Below are 26,719 nucleotides of genomic sequence, written 5' to 3'. Positions count from 1 at the left end.
TACTGAAAGTAAGGAGCAGCATTAAAACAAAACGGACAAAAATTATTACGCATATGAGGGGTTTACCTCCTCGTTATACCTCACTCTTTAAGCTATTTATTCAACTATTTATTCTAAGGCCTTTGTAATTCAGAGGTCATTTTTAAGGAATTGGGACAAAATTTAAGCTTTAGTGTAAAGAGCGAGGTATCGACAAGGGTTGAATCCCCTCATATACGCAATAAAAACCTACGAATATAGAAGTTCGTTACGTAAGTTAATTCGTAAGTTACGTATATATTTTACCAATGAAAACGTTTGTAAAAAATTAAAAGTTCTAGTTGCTTTTTTAAGTAATCAAAAACTTGGAGGGCAACTAGGCCTCCTCCCTCGCTTCTTTTTTCTCAAAATCTTCCGATTAATTGCATTTAATTAATATACAAATTCTGTTTTAATTATTTATGTGTGGAGAGCCAAGATCAAAACTTGCATTAATTCAAAAACGTCCAGAAATTAAATACAAAAAACAAGTTTTTTTAAATGAAAGTAAGGAGCAACATTAAAACTTAAAACGAACAGAAATTACTCCGTATATGAAAGAGGCTTTTCCTCCTTAACGCCTCGCTCTTTACGCTAAAGTTTTTTACTGTATTAAAAATAGAGTTCAGAGAAACAGTCAAACTTTAGCGTAAAGAGCGAGGCGTTGAGGAGGAAAAGCCCCTATCATATACGGAGTAATTTCTGTTCATTTTAAGTTTTAATGTTGCTCCTCACTTTCATTTAAAAAAACTTGCTTTTTTTATTTAATACAAGACATGCTCACCGTACATCTCATTGCATACACTGCCTTAAATAAACGGTAATTTCTTATAGACGATATATTAATGCCATCCTTCCATTTCATCGTTCTTTTTATTATAATTTACTTCGAATTCATTTTTTTATATTAAGTGAACAATCACTTCTTTAGTTTCCTTATATCCTATATATATCCATTTCCTTATATCCATTATTATGTGCATAGTCGGTTGCATACTCTCAAGGGACAATCTCATCGTAGCAGCTTTCTAGTAACTCTGAGAGATGAGAATGAAAAGTTCCGGTCGATAACTAGTCATTGATGCACCAGCCTTAGATGCTCCATCTGCAAAGACGATACCCGTGACCCCAGAATGTCTCACGGTCCATATGTAACACAGCAACCTCTTGATGCTAGTTTGTTTAAGGCTTCATTGGATTTAACTTCAATTTTTTGTCTGTTTTTAATATTCTCAAGAGCCTTAAGACATACTTGGTGAGCGTGATATGATACAGATTTTCCAAACACTACTTTTGAAATGCTCCAGTTTTTTAGCTCCAGTTCTATCCCAAACATTTCATTCAAGTAAGTTGTTGAAAATTCTCCCTAGTGACGACGTTTGATCTCTTCCTTGAGGTTAGGGATACCTTTGGTGCATTACTGCTCCTACCCCTGAATTTCCATGGCTCTGTGAGCCATCTACGTGGCTGATTATTAAATTATTTCGGTGGAGCAGTGCGATATTCAAAATTATTTCTTTCCCTTTTTTATGACATTCAATAATTCCCTTGTTAGTTTTATCACCAGGATACTATCATATTATATGATATGATAATATCAGCAGTAGTGAGTTGTCTGATAGTACTTTTTATTGCTTCTTTCTCTATAAACTTTTTATAGGTTGAAGTCCTACACATAGTTCAATGGAAGATGTGATAGTTCCATTGCAAGGTGATGTGAGCATTAGGCGGGCAAGATTTCGTACCCTTCTATAAGGATGTGTCGGAATTAGGATTGGGTTGGCTTAAATCACTACACTGTACTATAATATTTTGTGAATTACTGCCTTACATTGGCACATGATCTTATTTTGAGCTAAGTTTGATCTTTCTCCCACCATTTTCTGGCTCAAGGCTCTAAGGTCTATTGTCAACAGGGCGGGCTTTCCAGCTCAACTAGTGATCAATATAATTTTCAAATAGATCGATAGATGGATAGGTCGTGAATTTCAAAAGCACAAGAGCCATATACACACAAACATTTATGAAAAATAAAGAAATCACCAACAGAACAAATTAAAAAGCACACAGAAACATAATACATAGCGAAGAAATACCTAATGGTAATTTAGCAGGAAATTATTGTAATTCTGTATAATAATTAATATTTAATTATATGAATAATTTCCAAATATGTCATCTGTTTCTTGAGTGAAGTCAAAAAATCATACATTTTAAAGGTAACAAATAAAATTCTCTTTATTCGTAAATTCTACCACTTCGCTCTTAAATTTGGGATAAAATCTGAGATATCTGAATTCTAGTCAGCGTTTTCTATCCTAATTAAAACACGGTTTTCAAGCATCTGCCTGGTATTAAAGAAACTTTATTATTGGTGTAGTATATCCAGAATGCAGTTCCAAAAGACTCGATACCTAATTCATAACGTGGTTTAACGTATAAGGTAGCCACGCTATTTTTTAGAATAACTTCGAAGTTGATTCAGAAAAGAACAAATAAAACTTTAAGAATCAAGATTTTTAACAGAAGGAAAAAGTGACCATAAAATAAAACAAATTGAATATATTTTAAATGTGAGGAGGGGGGTATACAAGAGGAGCCGCACTTGAAACATAATTGACGTAATTACTTTAACTTTGTTACCGCAGTGCATTGAAAACTTAATCAGTTGCATTCACTTTAAACAATAAAATTGGTATTTTGCTTCCTAATTAGGGTAATTCATGTTTTTTTTTCAAGTAGTAATGTCACTTATTAATTCAGTTTGAAAAAGTATACTTTTTAAAACTTATTACTTTTTAAACTAATGAAAAAAATAGAATTAAATATAATAGGTAAAGGGAAAAAAACTGACTTTTGGTGGGGGGGGTAACTGGTATTGATTTTCTTTTTGTCAAACGATTCCACAGAGAAAAAGATAGCTTACTCGTAAAAAAATATAGTGACTAAAAAACTTTTCTTTCTGTTTACTGTCTTAATATTTCATACAAAGAATCAATCAGGTTTTGAATATGATGCGTTCATTATGCAGAACTATCTTCTTTTTACTGGCTTAAAATATAATAACAAGGCTATACAGCAACGGATGAAACAGAAAGGGCTATTTGGCTTACTTTTCCGATATACGTTTTAAGGAATCATATGACTGGCTAAAAAAAAAAGTCAGAACATAAACCAATTAAAGCACAATAAGACAATAAGGCATGGAAAAGTTTTCTCTTTTTCATTTTTTTGTTCACAGCTTAGATATAGAATAGAGTAATGAAAGCTCCTATCTTGCCCATGAGAAGCTTTTGGTATAGAGCTCTGAACTTGGCACCTCCTAGATCGTACTACAACACCATAGGCGGGAACGCAATTTTGTTTAATTTGTTCAATTGCTCCGATCTTTTAGATTCAGACTGCCAGTTTCCTGTCTTCAGCCGCTGGCATCGCTACCGCGCACTATTTCCCAAAAATAAATCGAGTTTTCATAACTGTATTGTATATCTAAGCTGTGGTTTTGTTGTAAGGAATGTCAGAATAATACTGTCAATATCTCATATTATTTACGCGTATGCCCTATTATTTACACACCTAACCTTACAAACTCTGCTCCCTGTTGGGGTTAAATGTTTTTTATGGCACTTGGTATCTATCAAGTGACATATAGCGATCGCTAATTCTGTCGGTCTGTCTGTCCCGGTTTTGCTACTTTAGGCACTTCCAGCGAAGCTAGGACGACGAAATTTGGCAGGCGTATCAGGAACAGATTAAATTATAAATTGTTGATTCCCCAACTCATCCATCTGCGGGAGGGGGGAGTGGAGCGACGGTTGAATCGGAAAAATTAGAAAAAATGAGGTATTTTTAACTTCTAAACGGGTGATCAGGTCTCAATGAAATTTGATTTTTGGAAGGATATTGTGTCTCAGAGCTCTTATTTTAAATCCCGACCGGATCTGGTGACACCGGGGGGAGTTCGGGGGGAAACCTAAAATGTTGGAAAACGCTTAGAGTGGAGGGATCGGGACAGAATTCGGTGGGAAAAACAAGTACAAGTCCTAGATACGTGATTGACATAACCGGAACGTATCCGCTCTCTTTGGGGTAGTTGGGGGAGGGGGGTAATTCTGAAAAATTAGAAAAAATGTTGTATTTTTAACTTACAAAGGGGTTATCGGATCTCAATGAAAATTGATATTTAGAAGGTTATTGTGTCTCAAAGCTCTTATTTTAAATCTCGACCGGATCTGGTGACATTGAGGGGAGTTTGGGGGAACCCAAAATCTTGGAAAACGCTTAAAGTGGAGGGATCGGGATGAAAATTGGTGGGAAAAATTAGCAGAAGTCCTAGATACGTGATTGACATAATCGGAACGGATCCGCTCTATTTGGGGAAGTTGGGGGGGGGAATAGTTGTGAAAAATTAGAAAAAATGACGTATTTTTAACTTACGAAGGAGTGATCGGATCTTCATGAAACTTCATATTTAGAAGGACCTCGTAACCATGATCTCTTATTTTAAATCCCAACTGGATCCAGCGTCATTGGGCGGGGACAGTTGGGGGGGCGGAAATCTTAGAAAATACTTAAAGCGGTGAGATCAGGATGAAACTGGATGGGAAGAATAAAAACAAGTCCAAGCTACGTGACTGACATAAATGGACCGGATCCGCTCTCTTTGGTGGAGTTGGGGGGGGGGGGAATAATTCGGAAAAATTAGAAAAAATGAGGTACTTGTAACTTACGGACGGATGATCAGATCTTAATGAAAATTGATATCTTGAAGGATCTTGTGCTTTAGAGCTCTTATTTTGAATTCCGACCAGATTCTGTGACATTGGGGGAGTTGGAGGGGGAAACCGGAATTCTTGGAAAACGTGAAAATTGGGGTATCTATATCTTAAGAATAGGTGATCGGATCTTAATGAAACTTGATATATAGAAGGATCTTATGTATCAGATGCTCTATTTCCGGCTCGAATTGGATCCGGGTGACATAGGGGGTTGGAGGGGGAAAACAGAATTCTTGGCAAACGCTTAGAGTGGAGAGATCGGTATGAAACTTGATGAGAAGAATAGTCACAAGTTCCAGATACGTGATTGACATAATTGGAACGGATCCGTTCTCTTTGCAGGAGCTGGGGGTTTGAAAAATTAGACAAATTGAGGCATTTTTAACATAAGAACGGGTGACCGGATCTTAATGAAATTTTATATTTAGAAGGAACTCATGTCTCAGAGCTCTTATATCAAATCCCGACCAGATCTGTTGACATTGGGGGAATTGGAGGGGAAAATCAGAAATCTGGAAAAATGCTTAGAGTGGAGGAATAGGGATGAAGTTTGGTGTGTAGAATCAGCAAATGTCGTAGATACGTGATTGACGTAACCGTACTAGATTCGCTCTCTTTGGGGGAGCTAGGGGGTGGGGTTCAGTGCTTTAGCGAGTTTGGTGCTTCTGGACGTGCTAGGACGATAAAATTTGGTAGGTAGGTCAGTGAGATGCACAAATTGACTTGATAAAGTCGTTTTCCCTGATTCAACCATCTGGGGGGCTGAAGGGAGAGGAAAAATTAGAAAAAATGAGGTACTTTTAACTTACGAGTGGGTGATCGGATCTTAATGAATTTTGATATTTAGAAGGATATCGTGAACCAGATTTCTTATTTTAAATCCTGACCGGTATTAAGCCTCCTATTTTCCTTTTAAATCAATCTATTGATTCATAGAATTTTGTTAGAGCTCATACCATATGATATCTTGGCTCTTAGCTCTTCATGCCTCGTCACAAGTGCCATATGAGCTCTTAGCTCTTGTTTTTTATAATTGATACAAACAAATGTAATTTTAGTTGTTTTTTTAGTGTTTTTCTTTTTTATTTATGTTTTTTTAGTTTTTTTAGTTTTTTTCTTTTTTAGTTTTTCTTTTTTTTAGTTTTTTATTTTTTTCCATTTTTTTTCTTTTTTTCTTTATACTTTTTTTTAGTTTTTAATCCCTTTTTTATTTTTCTTCTAATGTTTTTGCTTTTTTTCACCTTTTGACTTTTTTCCCTTCTATACCCCTTTTGATTTTTTTCCCTCATACCATATGAGCTCTTGGCTCTTGGTACTTCTGGCCTCGTCACAAGTGCCATATGAGCTCTTAGCTCTTATGTCTGTTTGTTTGTATTTTTAAGCATATTGAATAAAGTTTCTAAGACACAATATATTGTCAATGTGAATTTTTCAATATGTAGGAAATTTAAAAATAATGAGACAATCGGAATATACTGAGCCATGTCAGATTTAGAGGTTGTAACGACAAATTAAAAATTAATAGAAAAAAACGTTAGAAAAATACGAAATGACAAAATAAAGTGCTGGGATTAATTCATTTAAAATTAGATAATTGAAGGAACATAGACAAATGAAGTCTACCATTTGTCAATATGAAAGTCTGACCAGAAAAATATGTAGTAATAGTAATAATTACAATGAAAACTATTAATACACACACAAAATCATTAAAATAACACAAAGCCAATGCTAAATCCCCGAAAAAAAACTGAAAAGGGAGAAGAGAAAAATAGGCAACAACAAAAATTAGGGGTGTTAGGAATTGGGATCATTTTACTAAGCTGAATAATAAGACGCTCATATAATAGGAATTACATAGAATGAGATGCTCAATAATAAAAAATTATCAAGGATGAATAATAAGATGCACTATATATATCGGAAATTGAAGTTAAGACACATACATGCAGATCGCCATATATGTTAATAATCATGTTCGAAAGCTATGGATGGCTGAACAAAGTACGGAGCATACCTTCGTCGCTTTATTTACGAAAAAGACAAGGATGCTTCTAGGCCTAACATATAACATCACTGTTAGTGATTTTATTCTATAATTTTTATTTATCCTCCAATTTATCCTTTTTGTGCATCCTTTCTAATTTTTGTATATCCTTCTTCTTACTTATTCTTTTTATTCTCTCCTTTGTAGGAGAGAATAATCTCCTTTATTCTTCCCTTTGTATTTTATCTTTATTCATGTCCTTCTTTTTTCATTCATAATTATCCTTATTTTATTCCCCTACTAATCTCTAGATTTATCATTTTTTCCTTTTTGGTTTTACATATCTTCCTCTTCACACTTATTCTTTTTATTTTCTTCTTTCTCCCTTCGTATTTCATTTTTGGTCATACCCTTCTTCTCTTGTTGTGTTTATCCTTATTTTATTCTCCTACTTATCCTAAGATTTATTCTTCTTTTTTATTGTTCTCCAAAATATAATTTTAACAATCACTTTCTATACAGGCTAGTGACTTTTAACTGTTTTCAAGAAGAAAATCTTTTACTACTATTTTAATTTTTTATTCATATATTTGTTTCTAAATTAGTTTTCTCTTTCAGTTTCTGTTCTAATTATTGTGTTTTCTATCTATGGATTTTTGTAAATCGGGGTGCATCATTTCATGAATTATGCTCCTTTTTCACTAGCGTGAGAACAGTCCTTATCTACCTTATTTTGTAATTGAAAAACTAAAATTATTATGCTTTGTTTATGGCAAAAAGGGAGAGTTCTCCCTCTTAGAGGGAGTCATTTCTGCTTGCTGGAAGTTTCCATGTTACCCTTTAAATCTATAAACACAAACGTTTCCGTAAACACGTATGAAAAGGATTAGATCCTCCATGATATATCGAATCTATTATCTCTATATTTTATTATTCCTTACCCTAGGCCTATATTATCATCACCATCATCAACCTGTATATTCTCAACCTAATAAACTAATATTTTGTGCTGAAGCTCAGTGGTGACAATTGGGAGGGACCAGGGTGGTATTTGCTCAGCCGCCCTAGATTTTTCCCATCGTCGACCCAAGATTTTCAAAATTCCTTTTTTTAGTGTTTTCGTTGAAAATATCTTTTTCGGTATTTTCATCAGATTAGAGAAAAACAACAACAAAATTGACCCCCCTAGACTTTGAAAATTAATTGTTATCCTACTCCCGTAGATTTTCGTGGATTGCCACCACTGCTTAAGTATTTTCTCATTGTATCCTGGGGAAAAATAATTTTCATTAAAGATTGCATCTAGCCGTATGATTTGGCTTCTTATGGCCTTATTTGTATTTGGACACGAGTTGCTAAGCAATGCGATGAATTCTATTTAGTTGCGTGTGCATTGAAAAGGGATAGTATAGGGATAGACATATCCTTTTATTCATAGATTGAAGATTTTTGTAAACCAATCTGAAATGTGGATTGTGACATAGGTATGCTGCTTTAATTGACTGGAATTGTAAAAATAACGATTGCTGAAATGAGGTGGAAATAAGTCAGATGCATTACTTCAAAAGACGCAAAGTGATATTTAAGTTGATTTTTGTATTTTTTTTTTTTTTTATCTACTTCATTTATTTTTAATTCATATTTTAAACTGATTTGTTTTTATTACTATTTTATAATTGCGTTTTTGTTATTTTTATTGGTATTCTTGCATTTTTATATCAAGTGGATTTATTCAAACCGACAACCGGTCTGAAACTTAGGTCTTACGATTTCAAACGGTAGAAGTAGACACTTTGCTATGGTGCGATGTCTTGACTTACTTGACTTCTTTGACTTAAGTCTCGTACGTCCTCAAGGGCCTTTTTGGGGCTTCTTCTTTAAGCAGTTCATTGATATATCTGCTGTAGGTGCTTCTCTTGGTGGCAAAGCGGCGGAGTTGTGGCAGATTATAGGGTCAAATTTTTCTTCCCATCTCTTTGGGGCTACCTCTGGGTCGAAAACCGTGTACTCATCGAAGGCTTTCTTTGGAAGACGAGTTATAGCCATGCGTTGAGTATGTCCTAGCCACTTGAGTTGCTGTAGTTTTATCTCATCCAGTTTTGTGAGTTTGAATTTCAGATTATGGAGGAGCTTGGGAGTTGTTGGTAAATTCTTATTCCTCCAGAACATGGCTTTAAAACTAGAGTTAAGAAGTGGCAGACGTCTCTTGATGTCTTTGAGTTGGTCGGCATCAGAAGTAAGTAAGCCTCCTAGGTAGATAAAGTCTTTCACCCACTCAATGATATCTCCACCAAGTTGAAGACTGAGATTTACCTGCGAATTGGGCTCGTGTAAACAGCGCATGGCTTTCGTTTTTGAGGTGTTGATGGCTATCCCGAAGAGGCTGGTGGATAAATCTACACTGTTAGTCTGGGATCGGAGGTCTTGAAGTGACTCGGCTATTAGGTCTATGTCATCGGTATGCTAGTTTATCTGTCATTACTCCTCCGACAAGGGCGCTGGACGGGTTTTCTGTGAGTGAAAGGGCTGCACGAATGAGAAGAGTGAGCAGCTTCGACGATAGTAGGCAACCTTGTAGCACTCCGGTAAAGGTTTTCAAGCTTTCGGTAAGTTGTTCTCCGGTCATGACGTGGCTTCTGAACTTCTTATACATGCCTTGATCAGAGAGATCAGGTCGGATGGGATGTTAAAATTAAGAAGTATGTACCATAGACCATCTCTTTATATGAGATTAAATAATAAAAAAAACAAGTTTTTTTAACGGAAATTAAGGAGCGACACTAAAACTTAAAAGAACAGAAATTACTTCGTATGTGAAAGGGGCTGCTTCCTCATCAACGCCCCGCTCTTTACGCTAAAGTTTGACTCTTTCTCTTAAACTCTACTTTTTAAAACAGTAAAAACCTTTAGCGCAAAGAGCGAGGCGTTGATGAGGAAGCATCCCCCTTCACATACGAAGTAATTTCTGTTCGTTTTAATTTTTAATGTCGCTCCTTACTTCCCGTTAAAAAAAACTTGTTTTTTTTTTTTATTTAATTTCTGAACGTTTTTGAATCAATACATGTTTTGATTTTGGCTCTCCGCAGATGAATAATTAAAACGAAATTTGCACATCTATTTTTTGGCTAAATGGCTTTCTCATAGTTTTGATCGAATGATTTTCAGAAAAAAAGGAGCGGGGGAGGAGGACTAGTTGCCCTCCGATTTTTTGGTTACTTAAAAAGGCAACTAGAACTTTTAATTTTTTACAAATATTTTTATTAGTAAAAGATACACGTAACTTAAAAATTAGCTTACGTAACAAACTTCTGTATTCTCATGTTTTATTACGTATATGAGGGGGTTCACCCCCTCGTCAGTACCTCGCTTTTTAAACTAAAGCTAAAATTTTGTCCCAATTTCTTAAGAATGACCCCTGAATCACAAAAGCCGTAGAATAAATAGTTGAGATTACTAAAAATACTTTAGCGTAAAGAGCGAGGTATTAGGAGGAGGTGAGCCCATCATTTATGTAATAATTTCTGTTCGTTTTAAGTTTTAACTCTGCTCCTTACTTTCAGTTGAAAAAACTTTTTCATATTAATTTTTTCATCGTTTTTTTTCAAATAATAATAGAAAATCCTGCATTCCCTTCATGGAAATTTTCTTCCCCCTCGATATATTCCTCCAAGGAAAGTTCCCCTAACATATCCCCCTCTTCTCAACCCCCCAACCTAAAATTCCCCTGAAAACGTCTCTACATTTCCAAATAACCAGTACTATATGTAAATAAGTTCTGAGACCATACTGGCTATGCATGACGTATGAAAACAAAGAAAGGGAATAAAAATGAAAAGAGAAAAAACAAATAGGTGAAAAAACGAGGATTTATCAGCCAGTAGCTAAATATGAAAAACAAGCAAATATTTCGACAAGGACATCCGCCAAGTCGCCAATTTATAATAATTTAATATTAAAAGACTCTATGAATACTTTCGGCCAGTCTAATTTAAGACAACCTGTCCGCATATCTAATGAAAACCGAAATTGTAGACAGGCGAAATCTGTTGCAAGGCAAAGGATACTTATTCAATCTAATTGGTAACTTCTCTTTCATTGATTTAAACTTGGTTTTTGTTAATCGAGTCAGTGTCTTTCTTCCTCTCGTGTAGTTCACTTATAAAGGTTAGATTTTGCTGTTGTTTTCTTCTTTGTTTCTTTTTTTTTTTGAGCACTGAGGACGACTTGACGGAGGTCTTTGTCAAAATATTTGCTTGTTTTTCATATTTAGCTACTGGCTGATAAAATCCTCGTTTTTCCACCTATTTGTTTTTTCTCTTTTCATTTGTTAGTCCCTTTCTTTGTTTTCGTACTATATGTAAGCACTGGTCAAAGTTTGTAACTTGTAGCCCCTCCCACGGGGACTGTGGGGGAGTAAATCGTCCCAAAAGATATTGATATAAGGTTTTTCGACTACGCTGAATAAAATGGCCATCTCAGAAAATGGATCCGGTGACTTTGGGAAAATAATTAGCGTGGGAGGGGGCCTAAGTCCCCTCCAATCTTTGGTCATTTTAAAAAGGTACTAGAACTTTTCATTTCCATTAGAATGAGCCCTATTGCAAGATTCTAGGACCCCTGGGTCGATACGATCACCCCTGAAAAAAAAAACAACAAACAAACAAACAAATAAACACGCATCCGTGATCTACCTTCTGGCAAAAAATACATTCCAAATTTTTGTAGATAAGAGCTTGAAACTTATACATTAGGGTTCTCTGATACGTTGAATCTGATAGTGTGACTTTCGTTAAGATTCTATGACTTTTACGGGTTGTTTCTTCCTATTTTCTAAAATAAGGCAAATTTTCTCAGGCTCTTAACTTTTGATGAGTAAGACTAAACTTGATGAAACTCATATAATTAAAATCAGCATTAAAATGCGATTCTATAAAAATTCACTGTTTTTGATGCATCTGTTGATATCAAAATCCCGTTTTTTAGAGTTTTGGTTACTATTGAGCCAGGTCGCTCCTTACTACAGTTCTTTACCACGAACTGTTTGATTGAAAGCTTGTTTAAAGTGTATGAAAAGGTGGTAGATGTTTCGGTCAAGTTCACTGTACTTTCCCATGATCTGCCGGGCAGTAATGTCTGATCAATTGTCGATCTATTAGATCGGAAGCCCGCTTTGTATTCTGGAGTGACCATTGAGGAAACGGCTCATATACAGCCGAGCTCACTTAAAATCTCACCCTCCCCCCAAAAAATTATCCCAGTTAATTCCATCCTCACTAAAAAAAAATACCCCTCAGAAAACTTTCTACGGAGAGTTAGGCCGGAAAATTCTTCTTAGCCTACTTTCATTTGAAAAAGGTTGGTTTTTTAATTAAGTTTCTGATAGTTTCTCAAAACACGCCGTAAATTCCTCTCAATGGAAAATTTTCCCCGGAAATACTAACCCCAATGGTGAATTTCCCTGTGGGAATTTTCCTACGTGGTAACCCCCCTCCTCCCCACACATACACACACATGGAAAAGTCTTCCAAACAATTCCAAACACACTGAAAATTTCCCTCTGAAAAAATCCACCGGAATATCTCCATATGTAAAATTTAGTCGTCAAATAGAAAGTAAGACAAACAAAAAGAGTTTCGTACAGGAATTATGGCGAATTTTTTAAACACAAAAAATCTCCATCTTCCCATCCAAAAAAATTGTATACTTCCCAATAACACACAATATATTTAAATAATGGACAAATTTCATTAGTTTCATAACAAAATGGTTTTCTCAACATCTTGATCGGATGACTTGGGGGGAAAAAGGGGTGTGGGAGGGGGGCTAGTTGCCCTCTAGTCTTTTTGGTTGCAAAAAGTGGGCAATAGAACCTTTTATTTCGGTCCGAATGAGCCCTCTCTCGATCTTCTATGGCCGTTGGTTCTATGTGATCACCGCTGCTAAAGTCTTTTTTACAATAAACACGCATATTCCATTTTTTAGAATTTCAGTTACTGTTGGGCCGAGTCACTCCTTGCTTTGACTTTGTTACTGCAAACTGTTTAATAATCTGTTTTAAGTTGGGGTATGCATTTAGTACTGGTAATTCAAGATCAATAGCCCGAGGACTCGACTATGCCGGTTGTATAAGCTTGTACAAGCTCCACAGCTCGTATAGGCGTATTGATTTTGAATTTTAAAATTAAATTCTAAATATCCGAGTTAAGTTTTAACGTTGATTAATTTTAAAAGTCAATTGATTTTAATTTTAATGCTAATTGACTAATTTACTTTTTCTATCCTCATCAATAAGCTTATAATTTTTATTACGGATGAAGGGGTCAAAAATTATATTTTTCCAAAATCAAGTTGACGTAAAACAAAACCAGGTTACCCATGAATGGGATAAGAACAAGCCGTAAGAAAGAAGCGGGACTTGATTCCGCTAGGAAAGAGCACAGTTCTGAGCAAAATGGGGTAAAAGACAAGACTAATAAGTTGTATTGGCCTCGAATGGCTTAGTGTGGTAGAGCTTCTCAGGGGAGGGCTGATCTCGTCCAAGGGTGTTTTTCCTTTGATTTATTTTACCCCGCCGAAGGTCTAATTTGCTCTACTTTTGCAATCACGAGTTAGAATTCTGAGGAGTTTGAAGATGTCTAAATTACTATAAACTGGATTCTTTGCTCGTTTAAAGTACAGAAATCCGAAATCATATTTTTGGTCGTTACGATAGCATGTAAAATGGGCAAATAAATTGCCCTTAATCCAAATTGAGCATGTAGGATTTGCCATCTGTCAACGTAATATCATCTATCAAATCTTTTTCTAATATAGGCTTATTCTTGCAGCCCATGTCCGGAAAACTATACTTGTCTGCAAGGATACGGCGATAATCCTAATTATAATTACACCAGCTTTGATAGCTTTGGATGGGCGCTTCTTTCGGCTTTCCGATTAATGACGCAGGACTACTGGGAAAATTTGTACCAATGTGTAAGTATCATTTTGTGTGTTAATCTATGCATTGAATTGTGTATTAACTGCGTATTAAATTGTATATTATTTTGTGTATTAATGTGTATATTTTATTATGTAAGTATTTGTTTTTGCTTTGTTCAGATTTAAAGATATTCGCTTTCGAAGAACTACTAGGTATTCGGACGGAGAGAATTGATATTATGTTAGGTATCTCTCCTCAATTTAAACAAGTAACTGTGTATGCATATATGAATATGCTCTTCCTCAAAAAAGCCTGTATATTTTTTTTTTTGAACATTGGTAGCCTGGGATATAAATATATATATATATATATATATATATATATATATATATATATATATATATATATATATATATATATATATATATATATATATATATATATATATATATATATACATTATACATATATATTATATATATATATATAATATATATGTTATATATATATATATATATACATAAATATATATATATATATATATATATATATATATATATATATATATATATATATATATATATATATATATATATATATATATATTTGTAATGAAAAAGAAATCACCAATGCAACACCACAAATACATAAAAAAAAGGAAGACAGAAGGAGAAAAGCAAGACTTGTTTTCCTACATTAGCAATTAATATAGATCAGTACTTGAATGAGGCCTTAACCCTACTCATCCTTTAATCATAGCAAAGCCATGCACAATCAACCATAAAGAATAGTTCACGGACAGGCAGTCGTGTCGTTAGTAAAGTCGTCATTTACCAAAATTAAAAACAATAAAAAAAGACAAATAATTCAGAGGCAACAACCCAACACAAGGCCTCACCATATATAATATATATATATATATATATATATATATATATATATATATATATATATATATATATATATATATATACATAATATATATATATATATATATATATATATATATATATATATATATATATATATATATATATATATATATATATATATATATATATATATATGTATATATATATATATATATATATATATATATATATATATATATATATATATATATACATATATATATATATATACATGTATATATATATATATATATATATATATATATATATATATATATATATATATATATATATATATATATATATATACATATACATATATATATATACAAATGGAAAGTTGGCACCCTGGGATTTTCAGGCCTGAAAAAACGATCTAGTTAGGTCACGAGTTTAAAATTTGTTAATAATCATAATTTTTGAAAAATATTTGTGTCAGATATCATATTTATGAGCATTCAAGAGCATGAGTTACATCGTTTCGGCCCCAAAAGTGGTCGTTTCGATGGCGGATGCTAAAATAAAAAAGAAACATAGCTAAGTATAAAATACCAAGTACAACGGGTCTTATTTGTAATTAAATAAAAAAAAACAAGTTTTTTTTAACTGAAAGTAAGGAGTGACATTAAAACTTAAAACGAACAGAAATTACTACGTGTATCAAAGGGGCTGTTCCCTCCTCAACGTCCCGCTCTTTACACTAAAGTTTGACTCTTTTTCTCAATTCTACTTTATAAAACAGTAAATAACTTTAGCGTACAGAGTGGGACGTTGAGGAGGGAGAAGCGTTAATTGACAATTGTTCAAAATGAACAAACTGGACCATCAAGTGAGAAATATAATGAGAAGGACCAGTGAAGTCTAAATTCACAATTGAAGAAAATGAATAATCTAGACAATCAAAGGATTCTATTTAACAAATTATCTTGAAAGTACACATTTTTAATATATTATTATGTTTCTTAGCTAATCATTTTTTCCAGAACATAGTCACGATTGTGACCATGTAGAAGGATTAGGCTGCGATTTTACCTCCCCCCCCCTACCTAAAAATTCTTCGTTATTTTTTGAATAAACATAATCTTAGAATTTAATTATGTAAAATGTAATTATAGCTTTTTAAAACTTGTTTCTTTCGTTATTAACTCTCCTAAAAACATAATACTCACCTAAAAACAGCGCCCCTTTTGAATTTTGATATTTTAAACAGCTCATGAAATTGATCTTGATGAATTAATGCATCTGTAAATTAACTTAAATTCTCTTAGAATATGCCTTGGACGAAATTTATTTTAAACAAATGAGCAAACGTATCTAGAAGCTCCTCTAAAAAGTACGGAACTCCATGAGTCAGGTGTTTCTTTGTTGCTGTTCAGAAAAGTAGTGCCTTTATTAGCATATTCTACTTGTTTCGTCTGTGTCAAGGAGCAGTAATTGTATATGTTCACTTTAATAGTTTCCTTTTATTCTTCCTTTTAAATTTTACTCCTTTATTGTGTAGTTATCACATTTTCTTTCTCAACGCTGAAGATGACTTGTTGGATGCTGGCAAAATACTCCTGTAATTATTTTAATTTTTTTTACCTACTGACCATTTACCTACCATTACCATTTACTATTTACCATCACTATTTACTACCATTTACCATTTACCTACCATACCAAACACCCATTTCCTTTTTTCAATGTTTTCTTCTTTGTTCTACTCATTGAGATTTAAGGTAACTAAAATTGGAGAATACCGATTGGTAATTTTGTTACAAACAAAGATCAGTAAAGTAATTTTGGTGGTATGTATTCAAGTAACGTGTTTGCAACTAGGACTGGTTGTACTTGAACAAATTGAATCAATAAATGGATAGAAGAGACTGGGGACAAATCTATGTTTAAGAATTACCTGCCCTCCTTCCTCCCAAAAAAATGAGATAACAAAAATTATAATTCACTTTTGCTCTAAGGTATCCATGGTTGTTCCACCAGTACTTGTATGCTATAGCACCGACCACCCAAGTTGTTCATCCATTAAAGCATTGTAGTACCTGTTTGTTTTTTTTTTCGTTAGTCTCTTTCAGCTTAGCATGGGACATGACAAAGAGAAGCGACTGAATAGATGGAAATATATAAGTTGGGCTATATATTTGCACATGGGGGTGGGGGTAAAGTATTTGGACAGTCTGAAGTTAGAAAGCAATTTTTACTTCATATTAAGCGGAATAATCGTACTTAACACATTGGGCATGCAGAACTTATTACTTTACCCTCCCCCCCCCCTAATATGGAAATATATGGCCCAAATTTGTTTCTAAAGTACTATGGTATGTTTCATTACCAATTTTGTATCAATAGACAATTGGGGCCATTTAAGATTCTGCACTCAACTTTAAAAATCCTAAAACGGTCACTGATATCACTCGTAATTGTTTTTCACATTATTATAGCCCAGCTTCCCTAATCTGCAAATATAGGGCCTGAATTATATTTCTCCGTCCTTTAATCCGTTTTTTGATAACACGACTCTTGTTCAAATGTGGGGGCAAAGGTGGCAACGATGGCGAAATCCAGAAGCTATAAAATGTGTGAGAAACATGCAGTTTGGGCTATATATTATATATTAGACGGGGTGGGTACGTTAAACCAACACACTCTTAGGAATGGTATCAGTAAGTATTTGACATTTTTTAAAAGTTGTTTCCAGAATTTTATGGTATTTACTTCTCAATAGCCCCAATTGTGCATTACTGCCACTACTAATAACAACTCACTGCAGCCTCAATCCGCCTGAGGTCAACACAGCTATGTACGCTCTTCCAATCTACACAAAGCTTCCCTCTTTACACCTTTCAAGAAGTTTCCACTTTCCATAAATTTTACTTAACGACGTGCTCGTGTTTGTACATTAAACAATTTAGTGAGAAACATATTTTTTGGTCATAAATATAATTTTTACAATAATAAATGATGCTATTTCTCCTTTCCTATTTTTAAAATTTTTTTAAAGTCTCTACTGAATAATGGTTTCTTCTTTTCTTGGCTTGTATAATCAGTGATTATTGGACTTGGTAACTCGTCTATTCTTTCTCGTTTTTGGTATTAACTTCTTGCTATATTTTCTTCCTTGAAAATGCATTCTTCGAAGGAACTTTATGTAACTAATATCGATCTGTTGCAAATATGTTGCTCTCCTTCCCTTTGTCGTTCGTCCTAAAATCCATTTCCCCAGGAGAGATAACAAGGATCCCTGAGAATAGGCATTTTTCTCTTATCCGTTATTTATAGAGAGAGACTGCTGCAGACGATTCTTATGATTAAGCTCCATATTAATTAAACAGCGAATCGATTCATCAACCAGTTAAAGGGCGAGACATAACAATAATCATTTTAGCTTTCTAAATAGAGAAGAAAATGGGTTAGGTAACTTAAATAAAAAGGGATTACTCGCTTAATTTCACCACAGAAATGTTTAGTTATTTTTAGAGTTGATTGGTTGGCATGTATGTGGAGGGGAGGCCCATAGGATCGTCCTCTACCCCTGACATATAGATAATTTTGTATGACTGTTTCTATAAAAAAAATTAATATAATATAATCCACCTATGATGGGTTTATATCCTAAAGTTTTTCCTTAAGAGACTTTTACGCTAAAAACGTAATATTCTATGCGAAGTAGTTGAGCTATGATTAAGTATATTTTCCACGCTTAAATAAGTCCTTTCACGTGATGCTGACGTAAAAACCCATACAATCATGAGGATTCTCACTTAATATTATCAGTATCATCAAAAGCAAAACTATTCAAACATTAGATATTTGTTATTTCAGCGGGACTTGTGGTAAAAAAGATGGGGTCAAAGGACTTCCAGGCGAAGTTTATCAATCGATTTTCAAAATTTAATAATGACTCATCTGGAAGTTCAATTGTATTGCCACTATTTTTCTCGTAACATTACATGACCTTATGTTCAGGGTCGTATCCAGTAATTTTTTTTCGGGGGGGGGGATTTTATCCTGCGGTTTTACGATTTTTTTACATATAAAAAATTTGTTTATATTCATTTTATATAAGTTTATATAAGTTATATGTTTATATAAGTCGGACAAACATTTCGGGGGAGGGGAGGGGGTTAAACTCCCAACCCTCTCCCCCTGGATAAAACCTTCTTTATGTAGCGCGAAATTTTGTGTAGCGGTCGAATGTGCTTGACACTGCTTACGTTATGGACAAAATTCCTTTGTAAGATTGTATAACGTAACTGAAAGTCGTTAGTTATGACACTGTGAAAGCGGTTTTGCTGTGTAGGTTAAAGGATTATTACCGAAAACGAATCTTCCATGCGTGTCTGGGGATTGGGCAGGGCCACAATTGCCACGGGCAGGAAGGCAACTGCCCATCCACGACCTCAGTTTGCCCTTCGAGACCCCAATTTGCCCCCCCCCCCCTCCCAGCTGAAATTTAGTTTCTACAAAAATCTTGTTAAATCCAAGGAAAAACTACATAATTCAAGCATCCACAGAAACAGGTCAATTTCTTTTTTTTTTATTTTTACCTTTTTTGTCACTACATGGCTCATTTTTCTGTTTTTCTGTCACTTTTTCTGTTTTTTTTTCTGTTTTTCTGTTTTTCTGTCATTTTTCTGTCACTTGGTTTGGGAAAAGTTACTCCAACTTCGTTCCCTTCCCCCTTATTTTTACAAAATTACGTCACTGGAGTAGGGCGAAGACATTTGATTTTAGAATAATAGAAAAAGTAGGAAATATCTTCATATAATTAAACCTTTTTTGCTCACTGTTAATCGTTTTTAACATTAGGGGTAAATCTTCCCCCATGCTCTCAATATGGCACTCGAGAGATTTTTTTCTAATTGTAAATATAACTTGTAAGTTATATTTACCTATAACTTATAGTTTTTACATGTAAGTATAGTTTTCTCTTGTAGATATAACATGGAATCCTTAGAACAGAGAGTGTTATCTATAGTCTTACGTGTTATTATAGGTGGCACTGTAGCGCTACCTAAGTAAAGAGCGATGTGGGCACAATGTTGTTTTTGTTGTTGGTTTTCTTAGACCAGGGCACTTTGTATTGAAGGGAATGTTGTAAAACTTCAAAAAAGGTTAATTTGGTTGGAAATTGCATGGACTAATGCCCTTTTTAATAGTCGAAAGTAATTGGAGGGCAAATAATCCCGTCCCCCGCCCACCATTTCCCCAAGCACATCCAATAAAAAAATTCGAGATATTCATTTTGTTCAACGTAGTTAAAATGTGTGGAAATTATGTCTCTGAGGATGACAAACCCCACACAGCCCCTCGGGATAAGGGTTGTAAGTTATGACCTGGGGGCATATATAGTTTTATAGAAAGGGTGGGCTCAGGAAATTGGGATAGGTCTCATTGGATTGTTAATCATAAATTCCAATGCCCTTTTCAAGATTCAAAGTGACCGAAGTGTGGACATCCCCCTACCGCATCTCATATTTCCTTGAAATACACCTGATGGGAATTTTGAGACGGTTATTTGTTGCCGTAAAAACTTTAAAAAAGGCTCATTCGGTTGGAAATTGAATGGGCTAGCGTCCTTTTAATTATTCAAAAGTAATTGAGGGCCACAAGCCTCCCCCCATGCCAATCAATTCCTAAAGCACATCTAATCAAAATTTTGACATAGCCGTTTTGTTCAGCGTAGTTGAAAGGTCTGGAGATTATGTCTTTGAGGATGAATACCCCCCTACGCCCACAGCCCTATGTACAAGGTTCGTAATTTATGCTCCGAGGGCGTAGAAGGGTCATGGGGAAAGTATGGTCGTCAAAATTCTGGAGAGGGCTCATTTGATTGGAAATCAGATATTGTAGCCTTCTTTTACGATCCAAAGTGATTGGCGGGCAGCCACCCTCCCCACGTCGCATTTTTCACAAATACGTCCTTTTAGGTTTTTTTTCTCTTTTGTTTTAGTGTCTTTTTTTCTATGTGTCACTCTGTAACTGGTTTCTTTGTGATTTCTATTTTTAATTTGCATCGTATTTTTTTTGTGATTTTTCTTCATGTTACTTCGTTTTTCTTCGTGTTATACCTTTGTATAGTGTGGGTCAAAAATAAATAATAATCATAAAAATAATAATACTGCTACTACTGCTGCAGTAACTACTGCCACTGCGCAAGCTAAGGCCATTAAGGTAAAGCTTTTAAGAAATTAAATAAAAAAAAAACAAGTTTTTTGAAATGAAAGTAAGGAGCGACATTAAAACTTAAAACGAACAGAAATTACTCCGTATATGAAAGGGGCTTTTCCTCCTCGACGCCCCACTCTTTACGCTAAAGTTTTGTATTGTTTTAAAAAATAGAGTTGCGAGAAAGAATCAAACTACAGTTCGTTACCACGAACTGTTTGATATTTATGCAGATGTTGGAATAAATCAGAACAAAGTATGATCATATGGACTTTCAAAAAGGTGACAAGGGTAGCTTGTAGGGGATTTTGAACTACCCAGAAGGCACTATGTTCATACTATCAAGACTACCACTACAGTTACTGTAACTAATGACGCTTAGGGTATTAAGGTGAAACTTTTAGGGAATTACGAGTTTCATTTAAACAAAAAGATTGTATGAATGCAGGTTTTCAAAAGAACATATAAGATAAGCCGTGGGCGGATCCATGGAACCAGTGTATAATAGATTGCTTCGATAAACTTGCGAACAAAGAAATACCCGAAATTTAAAGGATCCTTGACAATTATGTGTCGTAGGTAGGTAGTGGAAATGGTCGTAAATTCAATCTAAAGTCTGGTGAGGCTTAAAGATCTAATAAATTTGTTGAAACTAAAATGGTAGAAGAATAATTAATAAATAAATAGTAAGTTTTAAAAACCACCCAGCTATAAAAGGAAAATAAAAAGCTGTTCACCATCTATTAAAAAAAAATATGATATTTAATATTTTCTGTATAATTTTTTGCCTTTGCAATTCTGACCACTATAGTGAATGAGTTAAGCTTTTTATTGTCAAAAAAATTAGTCTTGAACTATCTTTTGCGGTCATGCATTCTTTGTGACAATTTGTATAGGTGAAACCGTTTAGCAATCAATCAATCAATTAATCAGTTTATTCAACCACAAAATTTTACAACAAAAACAGTTCAACACAGACCCTCCTTAAGACTATGACCAGGAAAAACATAGAGGAGAAACAAAAATGAAACAGATATTAAAAAAAATAATTATAGTGTGTTTCAACCATTTCTCCCACCCCCCCCCCCCCCAAAGAAAAAACAAACAAAAAATAATTGAAAGACCCAAAAATAAAAGATTTTAATATGCCCCCTCCCAAATATACTTATGCATATATATATATATATATATATATATATATATATATATATATATATATATATATATATATATATATATATATATATATATATATATATATATATATATATATATATATATATACTCAACAACCCTCACAAAAAACATTTCTAACCCAGGCTAGGGTCACCTGTCCCCCTCTCCCATCCAAAAAAAATTATAAACATAAACATCAAGACTTTAAAAAAATTTCTAAAAATTCTTTAGAAAATTCCAAGCGTGTGACATTCTTGAGCTGACTCAGGTAGGCTGTTCCAAACGATATGACAAGTAATTACTACATTAAAGTTAGATCTCCCCGATGGAGTGTATAAAATATCAATATTCCTTCAATTACGAAAATGATGCATAGACCTATCAGTGATGAAAGAAGAAGTAGTTTGAAGGGCTGTGGGAACATCGCCATGAAGTTGATGAAAAGTGAATAACGCACACGAAAAAAAGTAGAGAGACTGCAAATCAAGTAGTGGGCTTTTTGGATTAATTGTAGAACAATTTGTTTCCTGTATAAGCCTTCTTGTCTTATCATATGACTTAAATAGTGGTTTCAAAATAGAGGAAAAGTTGACATCCATACAGTAAGGCAATAAGACACGTAGGACTGAACTAAGCAATAGAACAGAATTTTCAAAACTGATCCAGAAAAAATTGTTTTAGCTTCCTCAAAATTTCAAGACTCCTTGATATCTTTACATATATTAGTTGACTATAGTGCTTGAATGAAATATTTTCATCGAGAAGAATTACCGAGAAGTCAATCATACCGATCCTTAGGTCTACTGAGAGAGCCCCTTGAAAGCTTGATGTCAGTTAGATGTCAGAGAAATACGGGGAAAATTCAAAAACTTGACTTGGCAACATTTAGGAAGGGGCAATTAGCATCGAACCAAAGAAGGACTTTCTCAAAAAGGTACACTAATTTGGGAAGCATTTCAGACTCAGTTCCTGCTACAGTACTTATAGTACTGTTTTTAGTGAAAGCCACAAGAGTGTCCTCATCTTGCGAAAGTGATGGATTTTTTTTAGCATTGAAAGATTCAGGATGATATAGGTGACAGCAGACGGTAGGTTTCTCTTTCTTAACCATAACTATAAGGTCATTAACATAAATAAAAACAGAAAAGGTCTAAGAACAGAGCCTTGAGGAACACCAAAATCAACTTCAGACGAGAAGCGGGAAAAGGAACCTAGGAAGGCAGTTCTACCTGACAAATAGGAATCAAACGAAGCATGAGCCTGTCCTCTAACACCATTGTGTGATAACTTATAGAGCAGAATATCATGTGTTAAAGAATCAAAAGCCTTACGGATAACCAGGAATTTAGCAGCAGGAATTAAACCAGAGTCAAGTGCGGTGTGAAGAAAATTATGAAGAGTTATCCACGCATGCTCAGTAGAATGTATTGTCATGACAGCCAAACTAAAAATCATGAAAAAATCTTTTAGCCTCTTGAAAAATAAGTTGACGGGAAAGGATGGTCTTTCCAAAAATGTTGATATAAACAGACAGCAAAGATATACGGCGATAATTGTATGGATCATTCTATAGTCTAGCTTTTAAAACAATTACTAATTGCTTAAAGAAAGATCTATAAGCTTCGTCAATGGAGAAATAATTGAAGGAAGAATGAACTTAACTACCATAGTTGGAATGCAGTCAGGGCCAGACGACGAAGAACCTTTGAAGCTATTTACAATCCTGGCTACTTCAACCTCAGAAGCAGGATACAACACCATCGATTCGAGACAAGGCAGTGAAAATAAAGTTTGTAATCTGGCTGAGACTGCAAATACCTGACTGAATAAGCAGTAGTTTCCCCAATATAGGCAGAATATGATGTAAAGGCTTCTTGAACAGATTGAACACCCTCAACAGCCACATTACCAACTACAAGACTTGGAGGGATTCAAGGAGCCGAAGAAGAACGTTTCAATACGGAATTGATCACTTGCCAAGTTTTTCGAATATCCTTCCCACAATCGTAGAATTCTTTTGGAATAATATGTTTGTATGTTTCTGTATCTATCCGCCTCGTATTCTTACTTGATCAGTTGCGATTTTTCTAGTTTTGTTTGAATAGCTTGGTTTGGTTACGCAGACAAGATCATTTTTCGTCTTTGACTTTTGCCAATAAATCCTCTGGGAGAAGGTAGAAAATTATGTTCAGAGAAAAGGACCAACTGACATCGCTATGTATATTCTTGTTTCTATGTCAAGCTGGAAGAAAGTTCACTAACATCTTCCCAGAAAGTTTCTTAAATAAAAAAAAATCAATGAATATCTGTTAAAAATAAAATACCAACATTATGTTTTACTCAAACAAAGTATAACTGGCCAAAAAAAGAGCTTTTTAACTCCGAAACAGGAACGAACCAGATCTTCGTCGGTGCGAAGACATTTTTCGTTGGACGACTTGAAATCCGACAGCTGCTGTAAAAAAAAGTCGAAGTGGACATGTTTATAGTTTCCTCAAAATATTGAAAATTCATTAATATTGCCAAAAAAATTAAAATAGGCAATTCCAGGCCTCAAAAACGGTCTAGTTAAGTATAAATACACAAATACATACAAATATTTTTGTAGCTACCAGTTGTTTGTTCTTTACGCAATTTAATGTCTTTTCTTACAGTATTGCAATTACCTGTTTTTTGTTTTATACAATTTAATATCGTTTGAAACTGTCTCTGTTCAAAGATGTTTGATTACTGAGGCTATTCTGATTTCTAATAACAATGTTTGCTAAGCTTCGAACTTTTGGTTTTCTTTTTTAGGATTTTTGAATTATTGTAATTCCTTATCAAAATTAAATAAAAAAAACAAGTTTTTTTTAAACTGAAAGTAAGGAGCGACATTAAAACTTAAAACGAACAGAAATTACTTCGTATATGAAAGGGGCTGCTTCCTCATCAACGCCCCGCTCTTTACGCTAAAATTTGACTTTTTCTCTCAATTTTTTCTTTTTAAAACGTTAAAAAATTTCAGCGTAAAGAGCGGGGCATTGTTGAGGAAGCAGCCCCTTTCATATACGAAGTAATTTCTGTTCGTTTTAAGTTTTAATGTAGCTCCTTACTTTCAGTTAAAAAAACTTGTTTTTTTATTTAATTAAATAAAAAAAAACTAATTTTTTTAGCTGAAAGTAAGGAGCGACATTAAAACTTAAAACGAACAGAAATTACTCCGTATATGAAATGGGTTGTCCCCTCCGCAGTCCCTCGCTCTTTACGCTAAAACTTTTAATTGTTTTAAAAAGTAGAATTGTGGCAAAGAGTCAAACTTTAGCGTAAAGAGCGAGGGATTGCGGAGGGGACAATCCATTTCCAGAAGATCGTTTTTCCAGAATATCCCAGGATGCCAATTTTTCAGAAAAAAATATGGATCCGTTATCGAGAAAAAATACATACATAAACATACAGTTATTGCTCGTTTATAAGGATTATTAAATAAAAAAAACAACTTTTTATTAACTGAAAGTTAGGAGCGACATTAAAACTTAAAACGAACAGAAATTACTCCATATACGAAAGGGGCTTTTCCTCCTCAACGCCCCGCTCTTTGCGCTAAAGTTTGAATCTTTCAATTAACTCTACTTTTTAAAACAGTAAAAAACTTTATCGTAAAGAGCGGGTCGTTGAGAAGAAAAGGCCCTTTTCATATACGGATTAATTTCTCTTCGTTTTAAGTTTTAATGTCGCTTCTTACTTTCAGTCAAAAAAACTTGTTTTTTTTATTTAATTTCTGAACGTTTTTGAATTAATGCATGTTTTGATTTCGTCTCTCCGCACATAAATAATTAAAACGAAATTTGCATATTTTTTTTTTTTTTTTTTTTGGCTAAATGGCTTTCTCATAGTTTTAATTGGAAGATTTTGAAAAAAAAACAGCAAGGGAGGACATCTAGTTGCCCTCCAATTTTTTGATTACTTAAAAAGGCAACTAAAACTTTTCATTTTTTACGAACGTTTTCATTGATAAAAATATACGAGTATGAGGGGGTTCACCCCCTCGTCAATACCTTGCTCTTTACGCTATAGCTTAAATTTTGTCCCAATTCCTTAAGAATGACCCCTGAATCACAAAGACCGTAGAATAAATAGTTGAAATTACTAAAAATACTGTAGCGTAAAGAGCGAGGTATTACGAGGAGGTGAACCCCTCATAGGTGTAACAATTTCTGTTCTTTTTAAGTTTTAATGCTGCTCCTTACTTTCAGTTGAAAAAACTTTTCAAATTTATTTTTACATTGTTTTTTAAATAATGCTGAAAATCCTGCGCCCCCTTCATTAAAATTATCTTCTCCCGTGACAAATTCCGCCATGGAAAGATCCTCCCATGTTACCCTCAAAACTTCTCCCCCCCCCCAACCAAAAATTTTTTACTGAAAATGTTTGTGCACTTCCCAATAACCATTACTATATGTAAACACTGGTCAAACTTTGAACTTACAGCCCCTCCAATGGGGACTGTGGAAGAGTAAGTCGTCCCCAAAGACAAAATTATTAGGTTTTTCGACAATGGTGAATAAAATGGCTATCTCAGAATTTTGATCCGGTGACTTTGGGGGAAAAAGAGCGTGGGAGGGGGCCTAGGTGCCCTCCATTTTTTATGTCAGTTAATAGGGGAACTAGAACTTTTAATTCCCGTTAGAATGGGCCCTCTTGCAACATTCTAGGACCACTGGGTCGATACGCTCACCCTTGGGAAAAAGAAAACTACTACTACTACTAATAATAACTCACTGCA

The 26,719-nt window shown here is 34.2% G+C and overlaps 1 protein-coding gene across 11 annotated transcripts in view; it reads left to right on the top strand.

The window, feature by feature from the left end:
- The window catches only part of LOC136041019 (sodium channel protein para-like), a 592,014-nt gene that overhangs the window by 109,581 nt on the left and 455,714 nt on the right, over positions 1-26,719 (top strand). For all 11 annotated transcript variants that reach the window (XM_065725536.1, XM_065725532.1, XM_065725534.1 and 8 more), the window contains exon 9: positions 13,611-13,755. In XM_065725536.1, the coding sequence (XP_065581608.1) occupies positions 13,611-13,755 (145 nt within the window). The remainder of the gene's footprint in view (positions 1-13,610; positions 13,756-26,719) is intronic.

The sequence above is a fragment of the Artemia franciscana genome, chromosome 21 (genome assembly GCF_032884065.1).
Source record: "Artemia franciscana chromosome 21, ASM3288406v1, whole genome shotgun sequence".
NCBI lineage: Eukaryota > Metazoa > Arthropoda > Branchiopoda > Anostraca > Artemiidae > Artemia > Artemia franciscana.
This window is presented reverse-complemented; position numbering and strand designations above follow the sequence as displayed.